Source organism: Oncorhynchus keta, chromosome 13 (genome assembly GCF_023373465.1).
Source record: "Oncorhynchus keta strain PuntledgeMale-10-30-2019 chromosome 13, Oket_V2, whole genome shotgun sequence".
Classification (NCBI taxonomy): domain Eukaryota; kingdom Metazoa; phylum Chordata; class Actinopteri; order Salmoniformes; family Salmonidae; genus Oncorhynchus; species Oncorhynchus keta.
In genome coordinates, this window is record NC_068433.1 from 45966821 (window position 1) to 45983686 (window position 16866).

Here is a 16866-nt window from a genome sequence, read left to right on the forward strand (position 1 = left end):
TCCCGTTCCATGCTGCACTGTACATGCCTCTTCAGTCATCAACATTTTTAGCCCAGCTTCCAATCATCCAACCAAAACCAGCCAGGGGAGGTTTGAGAATTCAACCAGAGCAGGGTTTAGAGGGGTAAACACAGCATCTGTTTAAAGATTAAGCTGTCTAAACCAGTGACATGAAGGCCCACACACACACACACTCACACACACACACACACAGAATCACACACACACACACACACACACACACACACACACACACACACACACACACACACACACACACAGAATCACACACACACACACACACACACACACACACACACACACACACACACACACACACACACACACACACACACACACACACACACACACACACACACACACACACACACACACACACACACACACACACACACACACACAGAATATTCAACGAAAAACAATATAAGCTCCTAGTACTGCCTAAAGGGTTAATACACACAGCTCTCTCTGTTCCTCTGCTACTACCCAGACAGGTTTATCTGCTGTCTACACATACAGCACACGTGTTATCATTCTCCTCCGCTCCACTGACACCACATTACGGCTCACAATAGCTCAGTTCCATTCATCCCATTTATGTCCCAACCAGGGGGCTGTGCAACAGTTCCCTTCCCGACATCGCAGTCAGATCTCTGCATCAGCATTTAACAAGTAGGCCCTGGGTTGGTAATGACAGTATTGCGAGTGTATATATTCTGCAGTACTCATCAGCCTGGGAAGAAGGTATTACCATACAGGAGGTGAAACTATTAACCCATACGGGAATGAAGGCCTGTGTCTCCTGGCCTGAATCCAATGGAGCACATCTGATCAGTCAGATAACTGGCGACTTGCAGCCGCAGCAGAGATGAGAGGAGCATTGCAATGTGATGGTCGTGTGATTGTGTGTGTGTGTGTGTGTGTGTGTGTGTGTGTGTGTGTGTGTGTGTGTGTGTGTGTGTGTGTGTGTGTGTGTGTGTGTGTGTGTGTGTGTGTGTGTGTGTGTGTGTGTGTGTGTGTGTGTGTGTGTGTGTGTGTGCGCGCACGTAGTCCTGGGATACAGACGGTAGAGCTGGTATTGAGGTTACTAAGATGACCTGGTATAAACTGTAGAGACATCTGACAGCTCAGAGGCTGAGGTGCCTGGGGAGAGGAACCACTTGACCGCCAATGGCAACAGCTAGTCTCGCTGCGGTCTGACAAATCACGGAAAAGACATTACAGACATACAGTAAATACTTTACAATTGAAATAAATTCTGACAACACACACAAACATACACACACAGCTCGGATTCTATTCATTTCCCTCTCTCCCTCTCACAACATTCTCAGTCTTTCTTTCTGTTTTCCCTCTCCATTTTAATTGCACCCTCTCTCTCTCTCTCTCTCTCTCTCTCTCTCTCTCTCTCTCTCTCTCTCTCTCTCTCTCTCTCTTCTCTCTCTCTCTCCCTCTCTCTCTCTCTCTCTCGCTCTGCTGTGTGTCTCTGTGTTGGATCTCCTCCAAAATACAGATGGAGAGAGGGCAGGAGAGGGAGAGAGGGCAGGAGAGGGAGAGAGGGCAGGAGAGGGAGAGACAGCGAGAGAGCGGGAGAAAGAGAGCTTCCTAGTCAGACATTCCAACAATCAATGGCACCTTGTTACCCTCTCGTACCTCATCGGCAGTCACATGGCCAATCAGGCGCTCTAGGATTGGGTAGTGGGTGGCAGGGCACACATACTAGCACAGTGCCTCTTGCGTCATTCTGACCCCCCACTCCCTCTCTCAACCCCACAACTCCCCGCTCCTCTTCCAAAACACTACCCCAGACATCAGACACCACACTGGAGCTTACACTAGCTCCAGTACCCCTCTCTGCCCTTTGACCTCACACATATCATATCAATGGGACTTTACATGAGTGAGGAGGTGTGGAAAACTCCCTGGCGGAAAATGATATATGTCCACGTGCACCCAGTCTAATCTTAGCTGTTAAACACCAGTTTGATGGCTTCTTGTATACTTTTAAAATGTGTTCTGTGGTGAATAGTTTGCAAAGAGAGAGCGAGAGAGGAGTTTATGAGAGAGAGAGAGAGAGAGAGAGAGAGAGAGAGAGAGAGAGAGAGAGAGAGAGAGAGAGAGAGAGAGAGAGAGAGAGAGAGAGAGAGAGAGAGAGAGAGAGAGAGAGAGAGAAAGAGAGGAGTTTATAATAGAGTGTACATGATAGATATACACTGAGTGGACAAAACATTAAGAACACCTGTTCTTTCCATGACAGACTGACCAGATGATCCCGTATGGATGTCACCTGTTAAATCCACTTCAATCAGTGTAGATGAAGGAGAGGTTTAAAGAAGGATTTTTAGCCTTGAGACAATTCAGACATGGATTGTGTATGTGTGCCATTCAGGGTGAATGGATAAGACGAACGGTGTATGGTAGTAGTTGCCAGGCACACGGGTTTGTGTTAAGAACTGCAACACTGCTGGGTTTTTCACGCTCAACAGTTTCCTGTGTTTATCAACAATGGTTCACTATCCAAAGGACATCCAGCCAACTTGACACAACTGTGGGAAGCATTGGAGTCAACATGGGCCAGCTTCCCTGTGGAACGCTTTCGACACCTTGTAGAGTCCATGCCCTGAAGAAACAAGGCAAACAGTATTATACAGGCTCGATGAAGCTAGGTTGTAACCTCCTCCAGAGAGTCCATACCCGGACGAATTGAGTCAGTTCTGAGGGCAACTCAATATTAGGAAGGTGTTCCTAATGTTTGGTCCAATATACTCAGTGTATATAGACACAGAGAAATACAAAACCATTGTAAACAACAGATAGGGAGATAATTATTGCAGAGGAGTGAAGGAGAAACTAGCCTATCCATCATTGTGATAGTATCACCAACAGAAGTTTCTTGGCTGTTCTGAGAGACTGCAGTATGAGTGATACACTGAGGATGACAACCACCCGTGAGAAAACTACTCTATTATCGCAGTGCTATTGGATACACAGCCATTTCTGCATCTGGAAAAATACAGAAAGAACCACAGTAGCCTGACAAGCAAACGCAGCAAGGTCTCCAACCAACTCGGCTCAAAACACCTCAAACACACCATTCACTCCTCTCCCCCACATTATATATAATACTTCACCATTTGTTTTGTGGTTACAGTAATGTAAGCAGATGTAAGCAGAGCTCATTGTACTTAAAGGGAGAATGCAGTGCTCTGAAAAAGAGTTAAAAGACGTGAAATGTGTAATACTAACTATGCAATCGACCGTTACGCTAAATAAAGCCATCCTCCGGAAGGGGACTATCGCCACGGTAACGGAATATAGGTTTCCATGGCGCTCGTCCATCATGCAGCGGGCGTTGTCATACATATGTAATAAATGAATAACGACAGAGTAGCAGGGACCCAGGCTTAGTGACACACACATACACCTGCACACACATTTATACACACACACATTTGGAGGGAAAGGGAGGACAAGGCTAAAAACAGCCAGGGTCACGGCCTTTCAAATGTGTCTGAGTCAGGCAGCGGGGTCTATATTTACACAGAGAGAGAGAGAGAGAGAGAGAGACAGAGAGACAGAGAGAGAGACAGAGAGACAGAGAGACAGAGAGAGAGAGAGAGAGAGAGAGAGAGAGAGAGAGAGAGAGAGAGAGAGAGAGAGAGAGAGAGAGAGAGAGAGAGAGAGAGAGAGAGAGAGAGAGAGAGAGAGAGAGAGAGAGAGAGAGAGAGAGAGAGAGAGAGAGAGAAAGAATTAACAAAAAAACAGAGCAAACTAGAATGCTATTTGGCCCTACACAGAGAGTACACAGCGGCAGAATACCTGACCACTGTGACTGACCCAAAATTAAGGAAAGCTTTGACTATGTACAGACTCAGTGAGCATAGCCTTGCTATTGAGAAAGGCCGCCGTAGGCAGACATGGCTCTCAAGAGAAGACAGGCTATGTGCTCACTGCCCACAAAATGAGGTGGAAACTGAGCTGCACTTCCTAACCTCCTGCCCAATGTATGACCATATTAGAGAGACATATTTCCCCCAGATTACACAGATCCACAAAGAATTCGAAAACAAATCCAATTTTGAAAAACTCCCATATCTTTTGGGTGAAATTCCACAGTGTGCCATCACAGCAGCAAGATTTGTGACCTGTTGCCACGAGAAAAGGGCAACCAGTGAAGAACAAACACCATTGTAAATACAACCCATATTTATGCTTATTCATTTTATCTTGTGTCCTTTAACTATTTGTACATTGTATATATATATATATATATATAATATGACATTTGTAATGTCTTTACTGTTTTTAAACTTCTGTATGTGTAATGTTTACTGTTAATTTTTGTTGTTTTTCACTTTATATATTCACTTTGTATGTTGTCCACCTCACTTGCTTTGGCAATGTTAACACATGTTTCCCATGCCAATAAAGCCACTTGAATTGAATTGAGAGAGAGAGAGAGAGAGAGAGAGAGAGAGAGAGAGAGAGAGAGAGAGAGAGAGAGAGAGAGAGAGAGAGAGAGAGAGAGAGAGAGAGAGAGAGAGAGAGAGAGAGAGAGAGAGAGAGAGAGACAGAGAGAGAGACAGAGAGACAGAGAGAGAGAGAGAGACAGAGAGAGAGAGACAGAGAGAGAGAGAGAGAGACAGAGAGAGAGAGAGAGAGAGAGAGAGAGAGAGAGAGAGAGAGAGAGAGAGAGAGAGAGAGAGAGAGAGAGAGAGAGAGAGAGAGATGGTTTCTACCTGTGTGGGGTTGTAGAGTTCCTGCAGTGCGTTGCGGGAGCCTTTCCTACAGCACACGTCCGCTGCAAACTGGTTCCTCCGCATGACTGTTAGAAGGAACAGAGAGAGGACCGTTAGCAGTGCCCAATCACACTGGAACAACAGCAACAACAACCAATCACATTGTTACAACTTAAACAACAACCAATAAGAGAGTGGGCCTAATAATGTTAACTACAACAGCATTCACATAGAATAAATGACCGTAAAGCTTATATTCTGTAGGGCCAAAGGGAGCTACCACAGCTAAACTACAAAGCCAGGTCCCTATACACACAACCAACAGCCCACACAACAAAGCAGCCAGACAATACCTCTCAAATTACTGGATGAAAGAGCCCACTAAATAACTACATGAGATTGAACAGAAGAGTGGGTGTGGGTGAACAACAATGCATTTGAGAGCCTTACTAGTCTCTGTTCTATGTTTCATCATCCTCACTGATCTAATAGGAGTGGATATGTAATGCCATATGACTGTAGGACAAAGACAGTACTGTAGGAAATCAGGACACAGATGATCAACACCGTCAGCAGATTGAGAGAGGGGATGGGGATGGGGGGGAGTATAAGCCAACTGCAGACACACCCACTTCCTGTATCTTTGTATCAAACCCAGTTCATTGTTTCCTGTTTGTGCTGCGTGTTGTGGACAAACCATAGCCTTTTCGGTCACCTGGGCATTGGGTGAGAGCTGAGTGCTTGTTAGCGTAACGAACTACCGCAGACAGTCCATTATACCTTACCTTCAGTAGGAGAGGGGGAAGAGATGCCCCTATACACACACACACCTCAGTGTGATGGGTGACCTGTCACCTGGCTGTGAAAGCAGCTTCATTATAATGCAGTTCATTCCTGCTCCCTACAGTGTGCATCATATAAACAGGCAATTACTGCTCTTTCAGCAGAATACACACACATACACACACTGATTGCACTCACTCAATCATTCTCATTTATCCTCTACTGCATCTATGGGCTGTCGACCTAATAGGTACAGAGAGTAAGATGATGAGACAGACAGACATAGAGATAGAGAGAGAGAGAGAGGGTGAGAGAGAGAGAGAGAGAGAGAGAGAGAGAGAGAGAGAGAGAGAGAGAGAGAGAGAGAGAGAGAGAGAGAGAGAGAGAGAGAGAGAGAGAGAGAGAGAGAGATATATAGAGAGAGAATGAGAGAGAGAGAGAGAGAGAGATAGAGAGAGAATGAGAGAGCGAGAGAGGGAGAAAGAGAGAGAGAGAGAGAGAGAGAGAGAGAGAGAGAGAGAGAGAGAGAGAGAGAGAGAGAGAGAATGAGAGAGCGAGAGAGCAAAGCTACTCTCCCTGAGCCCTTAAATCTCCAAACAGTCCATCCTATTTCCCACACACACAAGTAGCTTACAAACCACCACACATACCTGATCTACAGATGTTGCTTCAGTGCCTCCAGGTCCACACACCGCTCTATTTAATCTGCTGGTAATCCTGTCTAAGTCTGGTGTGTTTTAATACACTGATCACATTCCCCTTCCACGCACAGAAACACACACACACACACTATAGGTCGACCGATTATGATTTTTCAGCGCCGATGCCGATTATTGGAGGACCTATTAAAAAAAACGATACCGATTAATCTGACGATTTATTTATTTGTTATAATGACAATTACAACAATACTGAATGAACACATATTTTAACTTAATATAATACATCAATAAAAATCAATTTAGCCTCAAATAAATAATGAAGCATGTTCAATTTGGTTTAAATAATGCAAAAACAAAGTGTTGGAGATGAAAGTAAAAGTGCAATATGTGCCATGTAAAAAAATGTTTAAGCTCAGAAGATGAGAAAATATGAAAGCTGGTGGTTCCTTTTAACACGAGTATTCAATATTCCCAGGTAAGAAGATTTAGGTTGAGGTTATTATAGGAATTATAGGACTATTTCTCTCTATACCATTTGTATTTCATGTACATTTGACCATTGGATGTTCTTATAGGCACTTTAGTATTGCCAGTGTAACAGTATAGCTTCCGTCCCTCTCCTCACCCCTACCTGGGCTCGAACCAGGAACATATCGACAACAGCCACCCTTGAAGCATCGTTACCCATCGCTCCACTACTCCAAGTCTCAGAGCGAGTGACGTTTGAAACGTTATTAGCGCGCACCCCGCTAACTAGTTAGCCATTTCACATCGGTTACACCAGCCTAATCTCGGGAGTTGATAGGCTCGAAGTCATAAACAGCTCAATGCTTGAAGCATTGAGAAGAGCTGCTGGCAAACGCACAAAAGTGCTGTTTGAATGAATGCTTACGAGCTTTGCTGCTGCCTACCATCGCTCAGTCAGAAAGCTCTATCAAATATCAAATCATAGACTTAATTATAACATAATAACAAACAGAAATAGGAGCCTTAAGGCATTAATATGGTCAAATCCGGAAACTATCATTTCGAAAATAAAATGTTTATTCTTTCAGTGAAATACGGAACCGTTCCGTATTTTATCTAACGTGTGGCATCCCTAAGTCTAAATACTCCTGTTACATTGTACAACATTCAATGTTATGTCATAATTACGTAAAATTCTGGCAAATTAGTTCGCAACGAGCCAGGCGGCCCAAACTGCTGCATATACCCTGACTCTGCGTGCAGTGAACGCAGGAGAAGTGACACAATTTCCCTAGTTTAATATTGCCTGCTAAGCTGGATTTCTTTTAACTAAATATGCAAGTTTAAAAATATATACTTGTGTATTGATTTTAAGAAAGGCATTGATGTTTATGGTTAGGTACACATTGGTGCAATGACAGTGCTTTTTTCGCAAATGCGCTTGTTAAATCACCCGTTTGGCGAAGTAGGCTGTGATTCAATGATAAATTAACAGGCACCGCATCGATTATATGCAATGCAGGACAAGCTAGATAAACTAGTAATATCATCAACCATGTGTAGTTAACTAGTTATTATGTTAAGATTGATTGTTTTTTATAAGATAAGTTTAATGCTAGCTAGCACTTTACCTTGGCTCCTTGCTGCACTCGCATAACAGGTAGTCAGCCTGCCACACAGTCTCTTCGTGGAGTGCAATGTAATCGGCCATGATCGGTGTCCAAATATGGCGATTACCGATTGTTATGAAAACTTGAAATCGGCCCTAATTAATCGGCCATTCCGATGAATTGGTCGACCTCTAACACACACACACACACACACACACACACACACACACACACACACACACACACACACACACACACACACACACACACACACACACACACACACACACACACACACACACACACACACAAGCTTCTTGATATACAGCAAAGCCCTCAGGATTACAGTTGAGTGTACCCACTACGTGGACCAGCAGGCCCACCTGCCAGCACACCTGTGTCACAGCCCGGGAGAGATGTATCCATGGCAACCACGTCTTCTCACCTTTACCCTTCTGATTGGTTACAATAATCAAATGCCCTCTCAGCTGAGGACACGCTGAACGCTTAGACACACACACACACACACACACACACACACACACACACACACACACACACACACACACACACACACACACACACACACACACACACACACACACACACACACACACACACACACACACACACACACACGTGACCCTGATCTGACCTTCCTCATCTACTGTATCTGTTTTATTATGATGGACCAAGCAGAAATAAACAGGTATGGGCTATGGTCAGCTGGATTGACCTCCCTCCCTCCCTCTTCCTCTTAGAGTGTGAGTTTTCACATGCACTCCACCCCCCTCAAAGGGTTACTAAGGTTACTAAGGGCGTTTGGTCTTTCCACCTTCCTCTATGAACTACTGTTGGGCAGTAGGGATTCTCTAGTGATTCTCCCTTTGCGTTCAGCTCAAAGACACAGCAGAGCCAGCCTCCCTCCCAAATCCCACCAATAACAGCTTCTGACATGCAAAGGATTCTATGAAGTCAAGCATCACAAACCACGCAGAAACTACAGCAACACACAACAGTGAGCCCAGAATAACAAGATACTGAATCAGATCCAAAGTTGGCATACATATGTCATGTAAAACTGTCGTTGAAGGAGTGGCTGGAGTCTATATTGGGAAGCCATATATTCACTGTGAGTTTGATTACATACTGTCGCCTCACTATAAATAGTAGTCCGTTCTGCACAAGCTCAGCAGGTCTGTAATCACACAACATCTGCAGCCATCTATCAGCAAGGGATTATGGGATACTGCAGGATTAATCTGCTGCTAATCTTACCTACACACAGAGAGCATCAATTCACTTGCCACTGTCACGTGCACACACACACACGCACAGTAACATACAAAAACACACACAGTCACTAAAGTGCATGCACACACGCTGATGTGTACATGTACATGCACACGCACACGCACGCGCACACGCACACGCACATGCACACGCACGCGCACGCGCACACGCACACACACGCACACACACACACACACACACACACACACACACACACACACACACACACACACACACACACACACACACACAGATCCCTCTGTCAGTTTGATAATGTCTAGCGGGAGATAGACCTCCCGCAGACTTTTCATATCTCCTGTGAGTGTCTTGTCTGTCTGTGTACATTTAGATATGTGTGTTATATCTCTGGTGCACAGAGCTGAAGTGCTGAAGATGAGTTAGGATTCAGATGAACAGCAGAATTAGAGCAGGAGCACAGGAGACAGATGTTTAGGCACGCGAGTGCAACTTCATTAAACAAAAGCCTGATAAGCGCCTGTCAAATGTGTGTCGGGTGGTAATGCGTGTGTGTTGGTGCAATATGTGGGGGACGCGAGTCTGTTAATAATTGGATTTATATAGCGTGTGTGTCTGTGTATGCGTGTGTGTTGCATTTATACATTTTTTTCAGTGTATATAAGTATCCCAACATACACAACAATCTATTGTGGACAGGTAATAAAACAATGGGGCTACAGCTTCATGATATACTGCTATAATCAGAACACTAACTGGACAGATGAGTGGTTTAGTTTGTCTCTAGTTGATTCTAGTTGTATCTCTGTGTGTGGTCTATTGATCGCGTTAGCTTTGAGTTCAGGTCCTTGAGTAGGTCGACGGGTCATTCAGACTGCTGTGTGATCATACAGGTCTCTCGGACCGAAGCAACATGGTCGGGCGAAGAGGCAAGTGCTTGCCAACGTGAGTTGCTTCCCACTGGGCAGCAGTTGCTTCCCAGCAGATAGATGTACACGTCCCCAGTGGTAGTTAAAGTAATCCATTCGTTCCAAGTTGTTTCTAGCCACGTCTATAAACTAGCTCGCTGGGAGGGGATTATCAGGACGACTGCCTGAACGGAAACCATACATCTCCCCTCGACTCTCGCTGCACAACATGCGTCATAAATTTGGGCACCAGGCATGTCGGGTATACCCTCTCCCATCCCCAATGATGTGACCCCCATTCTAAGACCCCTAAGTAATGGCTGCCCTCTCACTGCCTGACTCAATATTCCCAACATTGAATAGGAATGGAATTTGGAATGGGGAAATGGGGAACATAACCACAGTGCAGAAACTCTTAGCTATGGAGAAGTCTGTTTGGGTCTTTTAAGTGGAGAAACAAATAACATAGACACACACACACACACACACAGAAACAGGATGGATGAATAAACAGAGGAGCATGTTGTAAACCCATATTTGGCCACAGACTAAGAGACAGCGGTCAGTCACACAGTCGGAGGCAGTCAAGCATGGTCAGATATGGTCAGAGGCGGTCAAGCATGGTTAGACAGTCACACAGAGAGATGGACAAACTACAGCAGACAGACATGAATCACAAACCACAAGCCCAGAGGAGGTAAACATACGGGACCAGTGGGAGATTCATAGTAACAAAAAAAAGAGAGAGATGGAGTGAGAAAGGGAGCGGTGGGGAAGGGAGGGAAGGAGGGGGAAGATATGGACACAGACAGCAGGAGGGAGGAACCCACTGAGCGTCTCCAATGTGACAACCCTGGGACAGTCACCCCTCCTGTACTGCCCTGTCTTTAACCCCTCCAGTCATGAAAGTGAATATGAGTGAACAGAGGGTAGATTAATCAGAGAAAGAGATAGAGAGAGAGAGAGGTGCAGATGAAGAGACAGACAGTTAGACAAGGATATCAACCATAGATCATTCGTAAGGTGATGCATAGCAGCCACTGCAGTAGGCACCAAAGCTCTCACCACACATTAGCCTTCTTAGCCTACCTCCCTTCCTCCCTCCCTCCTCTTCTGGACACCCCAACATCACCCTGCCGTGCCCGGCAGTGGTCAACAGGATGGGTGTCTCAAAAAACAATTCTGCAATCAGGGTGGAAGGGCTGTGTTCAAAACGCCACAGGGAAGAACCACACACTCCATCACGCATGCAGTCACTGTATGTGTGTGTGTTAGTCCTGGACGTTACCTCCTGTAAGACTGTGGTAGAAGCGTAGAGGATGGGGTAAGAGGTTACTCTAGGGCTGACCCCATTCAGTCGACTGGTCGATTGTTTGGTCCACAGAGAATGTTTTTGTCAGCCATTTTTTTTATGGCACGTCTTGATTGACGCCTGTCTCAGTGGACTAATCCATTGCTGAGGCCACAGGGTTGGCTCACCAGTAGTACACTTCCCGTTAATTCCCCTCGTTTCTGATCTACAATGTTTGTTTGGTTACCATCATTTCTGTTCATGCGTTTAATATACAGTATTGTTATCATGACAGTATTTTACCGTTCTCATTGTCAAGGGTGGACACGTTGTTTGCAAAGCGCACAACTTAGTCTACACTTGAGAGAAACAAGTTTTGGTTCATTTCATTCCATTTTTGAGTTTTAATATATGCCATTTAGCAGACGCTTTTATCCAAAGCGACTTACAGTCATGTGTGCATACATTCTACGTATGGGTGGTCCCGGGGATCGAACCCACTACCCTGGCGTTACAAGCGCCATGCTCTACCAACTGAGCTGTTTTGTAAGGATGCGCACCTGATTACTCATAGAAGTCGGCCCAGGCTACCTGGCCTGCGGGCAAATGTCGGCTTATACAATGTCCCCATAGTATTTCAGATTGTCTTAACTCACCACCACTAATGAGCTGTGGAGCTTCTCAAAGCAATTTTTTCTTCACCTCAAAACAGCAAGTAAACAAAGTCTGTTTTTACATCCATTGAGACTGATAATAGTTCCTCAAGGTAGCCTATTTTAAAAATCTTTCCAGCTCTCTTCCTTTCCGTAACCACACCACCTGAAAGGGGGGGGGGGGTGCCATGCTCTGACCCAGTGGAAACATAAAACCTGATTGCTTCTTATCCCTTACGCAAATAGCCTACTGCTGTGTCTGTTCCGAGCTCACTAGCATGGGAAATTCTGAGGGTCCAGAATATTTTATACGACGTGGCAAGTTTGTTAGCACAAGCTTTGGGCTGGACCAAATCAACTTGGTCCAGCCCAAAGCTTGTGCTAACAAACTTGCCACGTTGTATAAAATATTCTGGACCCTCACAATATTGCCATTGGCAACTATGTAAAAAATAGCCTACATACATAAAGCCAACAAATGAAAACAGTGCAGCCTGCAGTAAAATATCCTGATAAAAATAAATCACATTGGCTATGCATGGCCTGTCTGCAAGGAACTTGAAACATTGGCTATGCATGGCCTGTCTGCAAGGAACTTGAAACATTGGCAAGTTTGTTAGCACAAGCTTTGGACCTTTTAAGATAACGATAAGCAGCATAACACAGAAATGTGAAGACATGCATATTACAGTGCCTTGCGAAAGTATTCGTCCCCTTTGAACTTTGCGACCTTTTGCCACATTTCAGGCTTCAAACATAAAGATATAAAACTGTATTTTTTTTGTGAAGAATCAACAACAAGTGGGACACAATCATGAAGTGGAATGACATTTATTGGATATTTCAAACTTTTTTAACAAATCAAAAACTGAAACATTGGGCGTGCAAAATTATTCCGCCCCCTTAAGTTAATACTTTGTAGCGCCACCTTTTGCTGCGATTACAGCTGTAAGTCGCTTGGGGTATGTCTATCAGTTTTGCACATCGAGAGACTGACATTTTTTCCCATTCCTCCTTGCAAAACAGCTCATGCTCAGTGAGGTTGGATGGAGAGCATTTGTGAACAGCAGTTTTCAGTTCTTTCCACAGATTCTCGATTGGATTCAGGTCTGGACTTTGACTTGGCCATTCTAACACCTGGATATGTTTATTTTTTAACCATTCCATTGTAGATTTTGCTTTATGTTTTGGATCATTGTCTTGTTGGAAGACAAATCTCTGTCCCAGTCTCAGGTCTTTTGCAGACTCCATCAGGTTTTCTTCCAGAATGGTCCTGTATTTGGCTCCATCCATCTTCCCATAAATTTTAATCATCTTCCCTGTCCCTGCTGAAGAAAAGCAGGCCCAAACCATGATGCTGCCACCACCATGTTTGACAGTGGGGATGGTGTGTTCAGGGTGTTGCTTTTACGCCAAACATAACGTTTTGCATTGTTGCCAAAAAGTTCAATTTTGGTTTCATCTGACCAGAGCACCTTCTTCCACATGTTTGGTGTGTCTCCCAGGTGGCTTGTGGCAAACTTTAAACAACACTTTTTATGGATATCTTTAAGAAATGGCTTTCTTCTTGCCACTCTTCCATAAAGGCCAGATTTGTGCAATATACGACTGATTGTTGTCCTATGGACAGAGTCTCCCACCTCAGCTGTAGATCTCTGCAGTTCATCCAGAGTGATCATGGGCCTCTTGGCTGCATCTCTGATCAGTCTTCTCCTTGTATGAGCTGAAAGTTTAGAAGGATGGCCAGTTCTTGGTAGATTTGCAGTGGTCTGATACTCCTTCCATTTCAATATTATCGCTTGCACAGTGCTCCTTGGGATGTTTAAAGCTTGGGAAATCTTTTTGTATCCAAATCCGGCTTTAAACTTCTTCACAACAGTATCTCGGACCTGCCTGGTGTGTTCCTTGAAAGTAAAGGGGCTGAATAATTTTGCACGCCCAATTTTTCAGTTTTTGATTTGTTAAAAAAGTTTGAAATATCCAATAAATGTCGTTCCACTTCATGATTGTGTCCCACCCGTTGTTGATTCTTCACAAAAATATACAGTTTTATATCTTTATGTTTGAAGCCTGAAATGTGGCAAAAGGTCGCAAAGTTCAAGGGGGCCGAATACTTTCGCAAGGTACTGTATATATACCATTATTTTTCAAATTTGTTGCTTAAATTTAACTCAATAATTCAGACACATGGAACATCTTAAATAGTATCATCCACAACGGGGAAAAACTAAATGAACTAATTAGATCCCAAACAAATATTACAGCCTATATTACAGAACTTCTCCTCCTGCTTCTCTCTTCTGATGCTTATTTTGTGGGTGGACACATCAAAGTGCACCTCCTATTGTTAAAGGTGGCAAAGCGGTCAATAACACTATTATGGCTTCGTGGCCCAATCACTTCAGCCTCAATGGACATGGCTGCAAGACGTCCAAGTCTTATCTGACCCATTGTCTTCCGCAACCAGGGGCGCAGCCGGCGCAGTGCACTAAAGGACCTTTCACAGGAGCAGCTGCTCACAGGGATTGTGAAAGCAACCTGAATGATTTCCTTCAGAGAAGGAAACGTATCATCATCCAGGAGGTTATGCACAGCAAGCATATCTTTGGGAGGACGTCCAGCCTCTCTTTTTCATGCAAGAAAGTTTCTGGCCACCAACATCTCTTCTGCTTTAACATCAATTACCGTAGTGCTTGGCAAACTCTGTTCAGCATGATGTATCTAGGGAGTTTTTTTGAGTTGGGGCTGCATGCCTGTATGCCTTTTGAGCAGACCTGCATCGACAGTCAAGAATCGCTGGTCAAGCTCACAAACCATCCTGTCCAAGCAAGGGAGCAACAACTCTGTTTTCATTGTTCGGGAACATGACAATTCTGTGCCTAAACCCAAGGAGGTCTCCACCACAAAATCTCCCATTTTCCTTTGGCACTTTCGTTCTACATCGGCCTCTGGAATGTTGTGAATTTCACAGAGTGCTTTGGTTCTGTCATTAAAGTTCTGTGGCAAATGCATCTGTGCGTTTGCCTATCAGTGTGTCACATACAGCTTGTAACAAGCTTCTGCCAGGTCTACAGTCTCCTTCTGGAGGAACTTGTGTCGTCCCTCAGTTACAGAAAGAAGGGACTGAAACATCAGTAGCAAATACACGTTGTAGAAATGATGAGGATTTGCTCTCAGACCAACAGCCATGGGGGATCCAATGGCAGATAGACAATTAAAGATAGCAGTTATAGTGTCCACGACTGCATTTATGGACCGCAGCTGGCATGCCCAGCGAGTGTTTGAGAGCTGTACAAGTTCAGCTTATGCTATTCCAAGTTTGGACTGAGCTTCTTTGAACTTCTGGTGGTTAACTAGGTATGTACTGAAAAACTAATACACATTCTCCAAGAAACTGAAAAACTCAGCAGCCTCCGGAATAGCCCTGCAAGAATGACACAACATCAAATGAAGCTCAGGAGCATAGCAATGTACATAAATTGCCTCCACTTTGAAATGTGCTTGCACACCTCCTTGGGACCCAGTCATGACAGTTGCACCATTATAGGTCTGTGCAACGCACTTTAGGCCTCTCATTTGGCACTGCTGTTGCAACTCACTTGCTATTGATTGGGCATCAAATGACTTGATTTGTGCTAGTGCTAGTAAACGCTCCTTAACTGTCCCCTCTGTCACATACCTAACACACAGAGACAACTGTTCAGATTGCCTCATCCGCCATAATGGCATGCATTCCAGACTTTGACATCTCAGAGACCATGGTGTCCATAATCTCTTGAGCACAGCATTCGATCATGTCATTCTGAGATCCTGGAAAGACATACGTCACATTTGATGGAGTATTGTACCTTTGCAGGGAAGGGTCAAACTCCTTGAAAAGCTCCATACATTCAAGAAAGTTCCCTCTATTTGTGCTTTCACTAGATTCATCATTGGCACGGAAAGAGAGTCCATGACTTCCTAACATTGAGGTGACAAAAACAATTCTCCTCAGATACTCCCTTCTCTCTGCAATATCACTAGCATGGGCAGATGTTAAAATCTGAGCAATGTTCCCATGACTGCAAGTTGCCTGGGAGCTTTGCCATGCCACAACACTGTCTCTGTGTGCTCGTGCCATTTCATGTTTACCGAAGATAAACAAAGCTTTTTTCAAATTTGCAGCCATTACTGACAAAATAATGAAATGTAATGTTTTTGCCAAAAATTCTACATGGAAAGCAGAAAGCTGTGTTTTTGTGGACAGGGGACTCTACCCAATTGTATTTCTCAAACCAGCAGTGCTGAAATGCCCTTTTCTGTGTACCAAAACTTTAGTGTGGGTAGCTATTCAGCTTCACTTGTCTAGATCCAGTGTCTTTGTCACCTAAATCCCTCTCATTTCTGGAAGGAGTTGCTACAGCAGCTTGATTACTTTCTTTCTTTGAATCTGTTTGTTGTCCCTCTCTCTCTGGATCTGTTTGTTGTTCCTCCCTCTCTGGATCTGTTTGTTGTCCCTCTCTCTCTGGATCTGTTTGTTGTCCCTCTCTCTCTGGATCTGTTTGTTGTCCCTCTCTCTCTGGATCTGTTTGTTGTCTCTCCCTCTCTGGATCTGTTTGTTGTCCCTCTCTCTCTGGATCTGTTTGTTGTCCCTCTCTCTCTGGATCTGTTTGTTGTCCCTCTCTCTCTGGATCTGTTTGTTGTCCCTCTCTCTCTGGATCTGTTTGTTGTCCCTCTCTCTCTGGATCTGTTTGTTGTCCCTCTCTCTCTGGATCTGTTTGTTGTCCCTCTCTCTCTGGATCTGTTTGTTGTCCCTCTCTCTCTGGATCTGTTTGTTGTCCCTCTCTGGATCTGTTTGTTGTCCCTCTCTCTCTGGATCTGTTTGTTGTCCCTCTCTCTCTGGATCTGTTTGTTCTCCCTCTCTGGATCTGTTTGTTGTCCCTCTCTCTCTGGATCTGTTTGTTGTCCCTCTCTGGATCTGTTT

The 16866-nt window shown here is 44.5% G+C and overlaps 1 protein-coding gene across 2 annotated transcripts in view; it reads right to left on the reverse strand.

Annotated features, from left to right (window-relative positions):
• The window catches only part of LOC118380133 (carbohydrate sulfotransferase 11), a 94277-nt gene that overhangs the window by 33257 nt on the left and 44154 nt on the right, over nucleotides 1-16866 (reverse strand). For both annotated transcript variants that reach the window (XM_052460299.1, XM_052460298.1), the window contains exon 2: nucleotides 4761-4846. In XM_052460299.1, the coding sequence (XP_052316259.1) occupies nucleotides 4761-4846 (86 nt within the window). The remainder of the gene's footprint in view (nucleotides 1-4760; nucleotides 4847-16866) is intronic.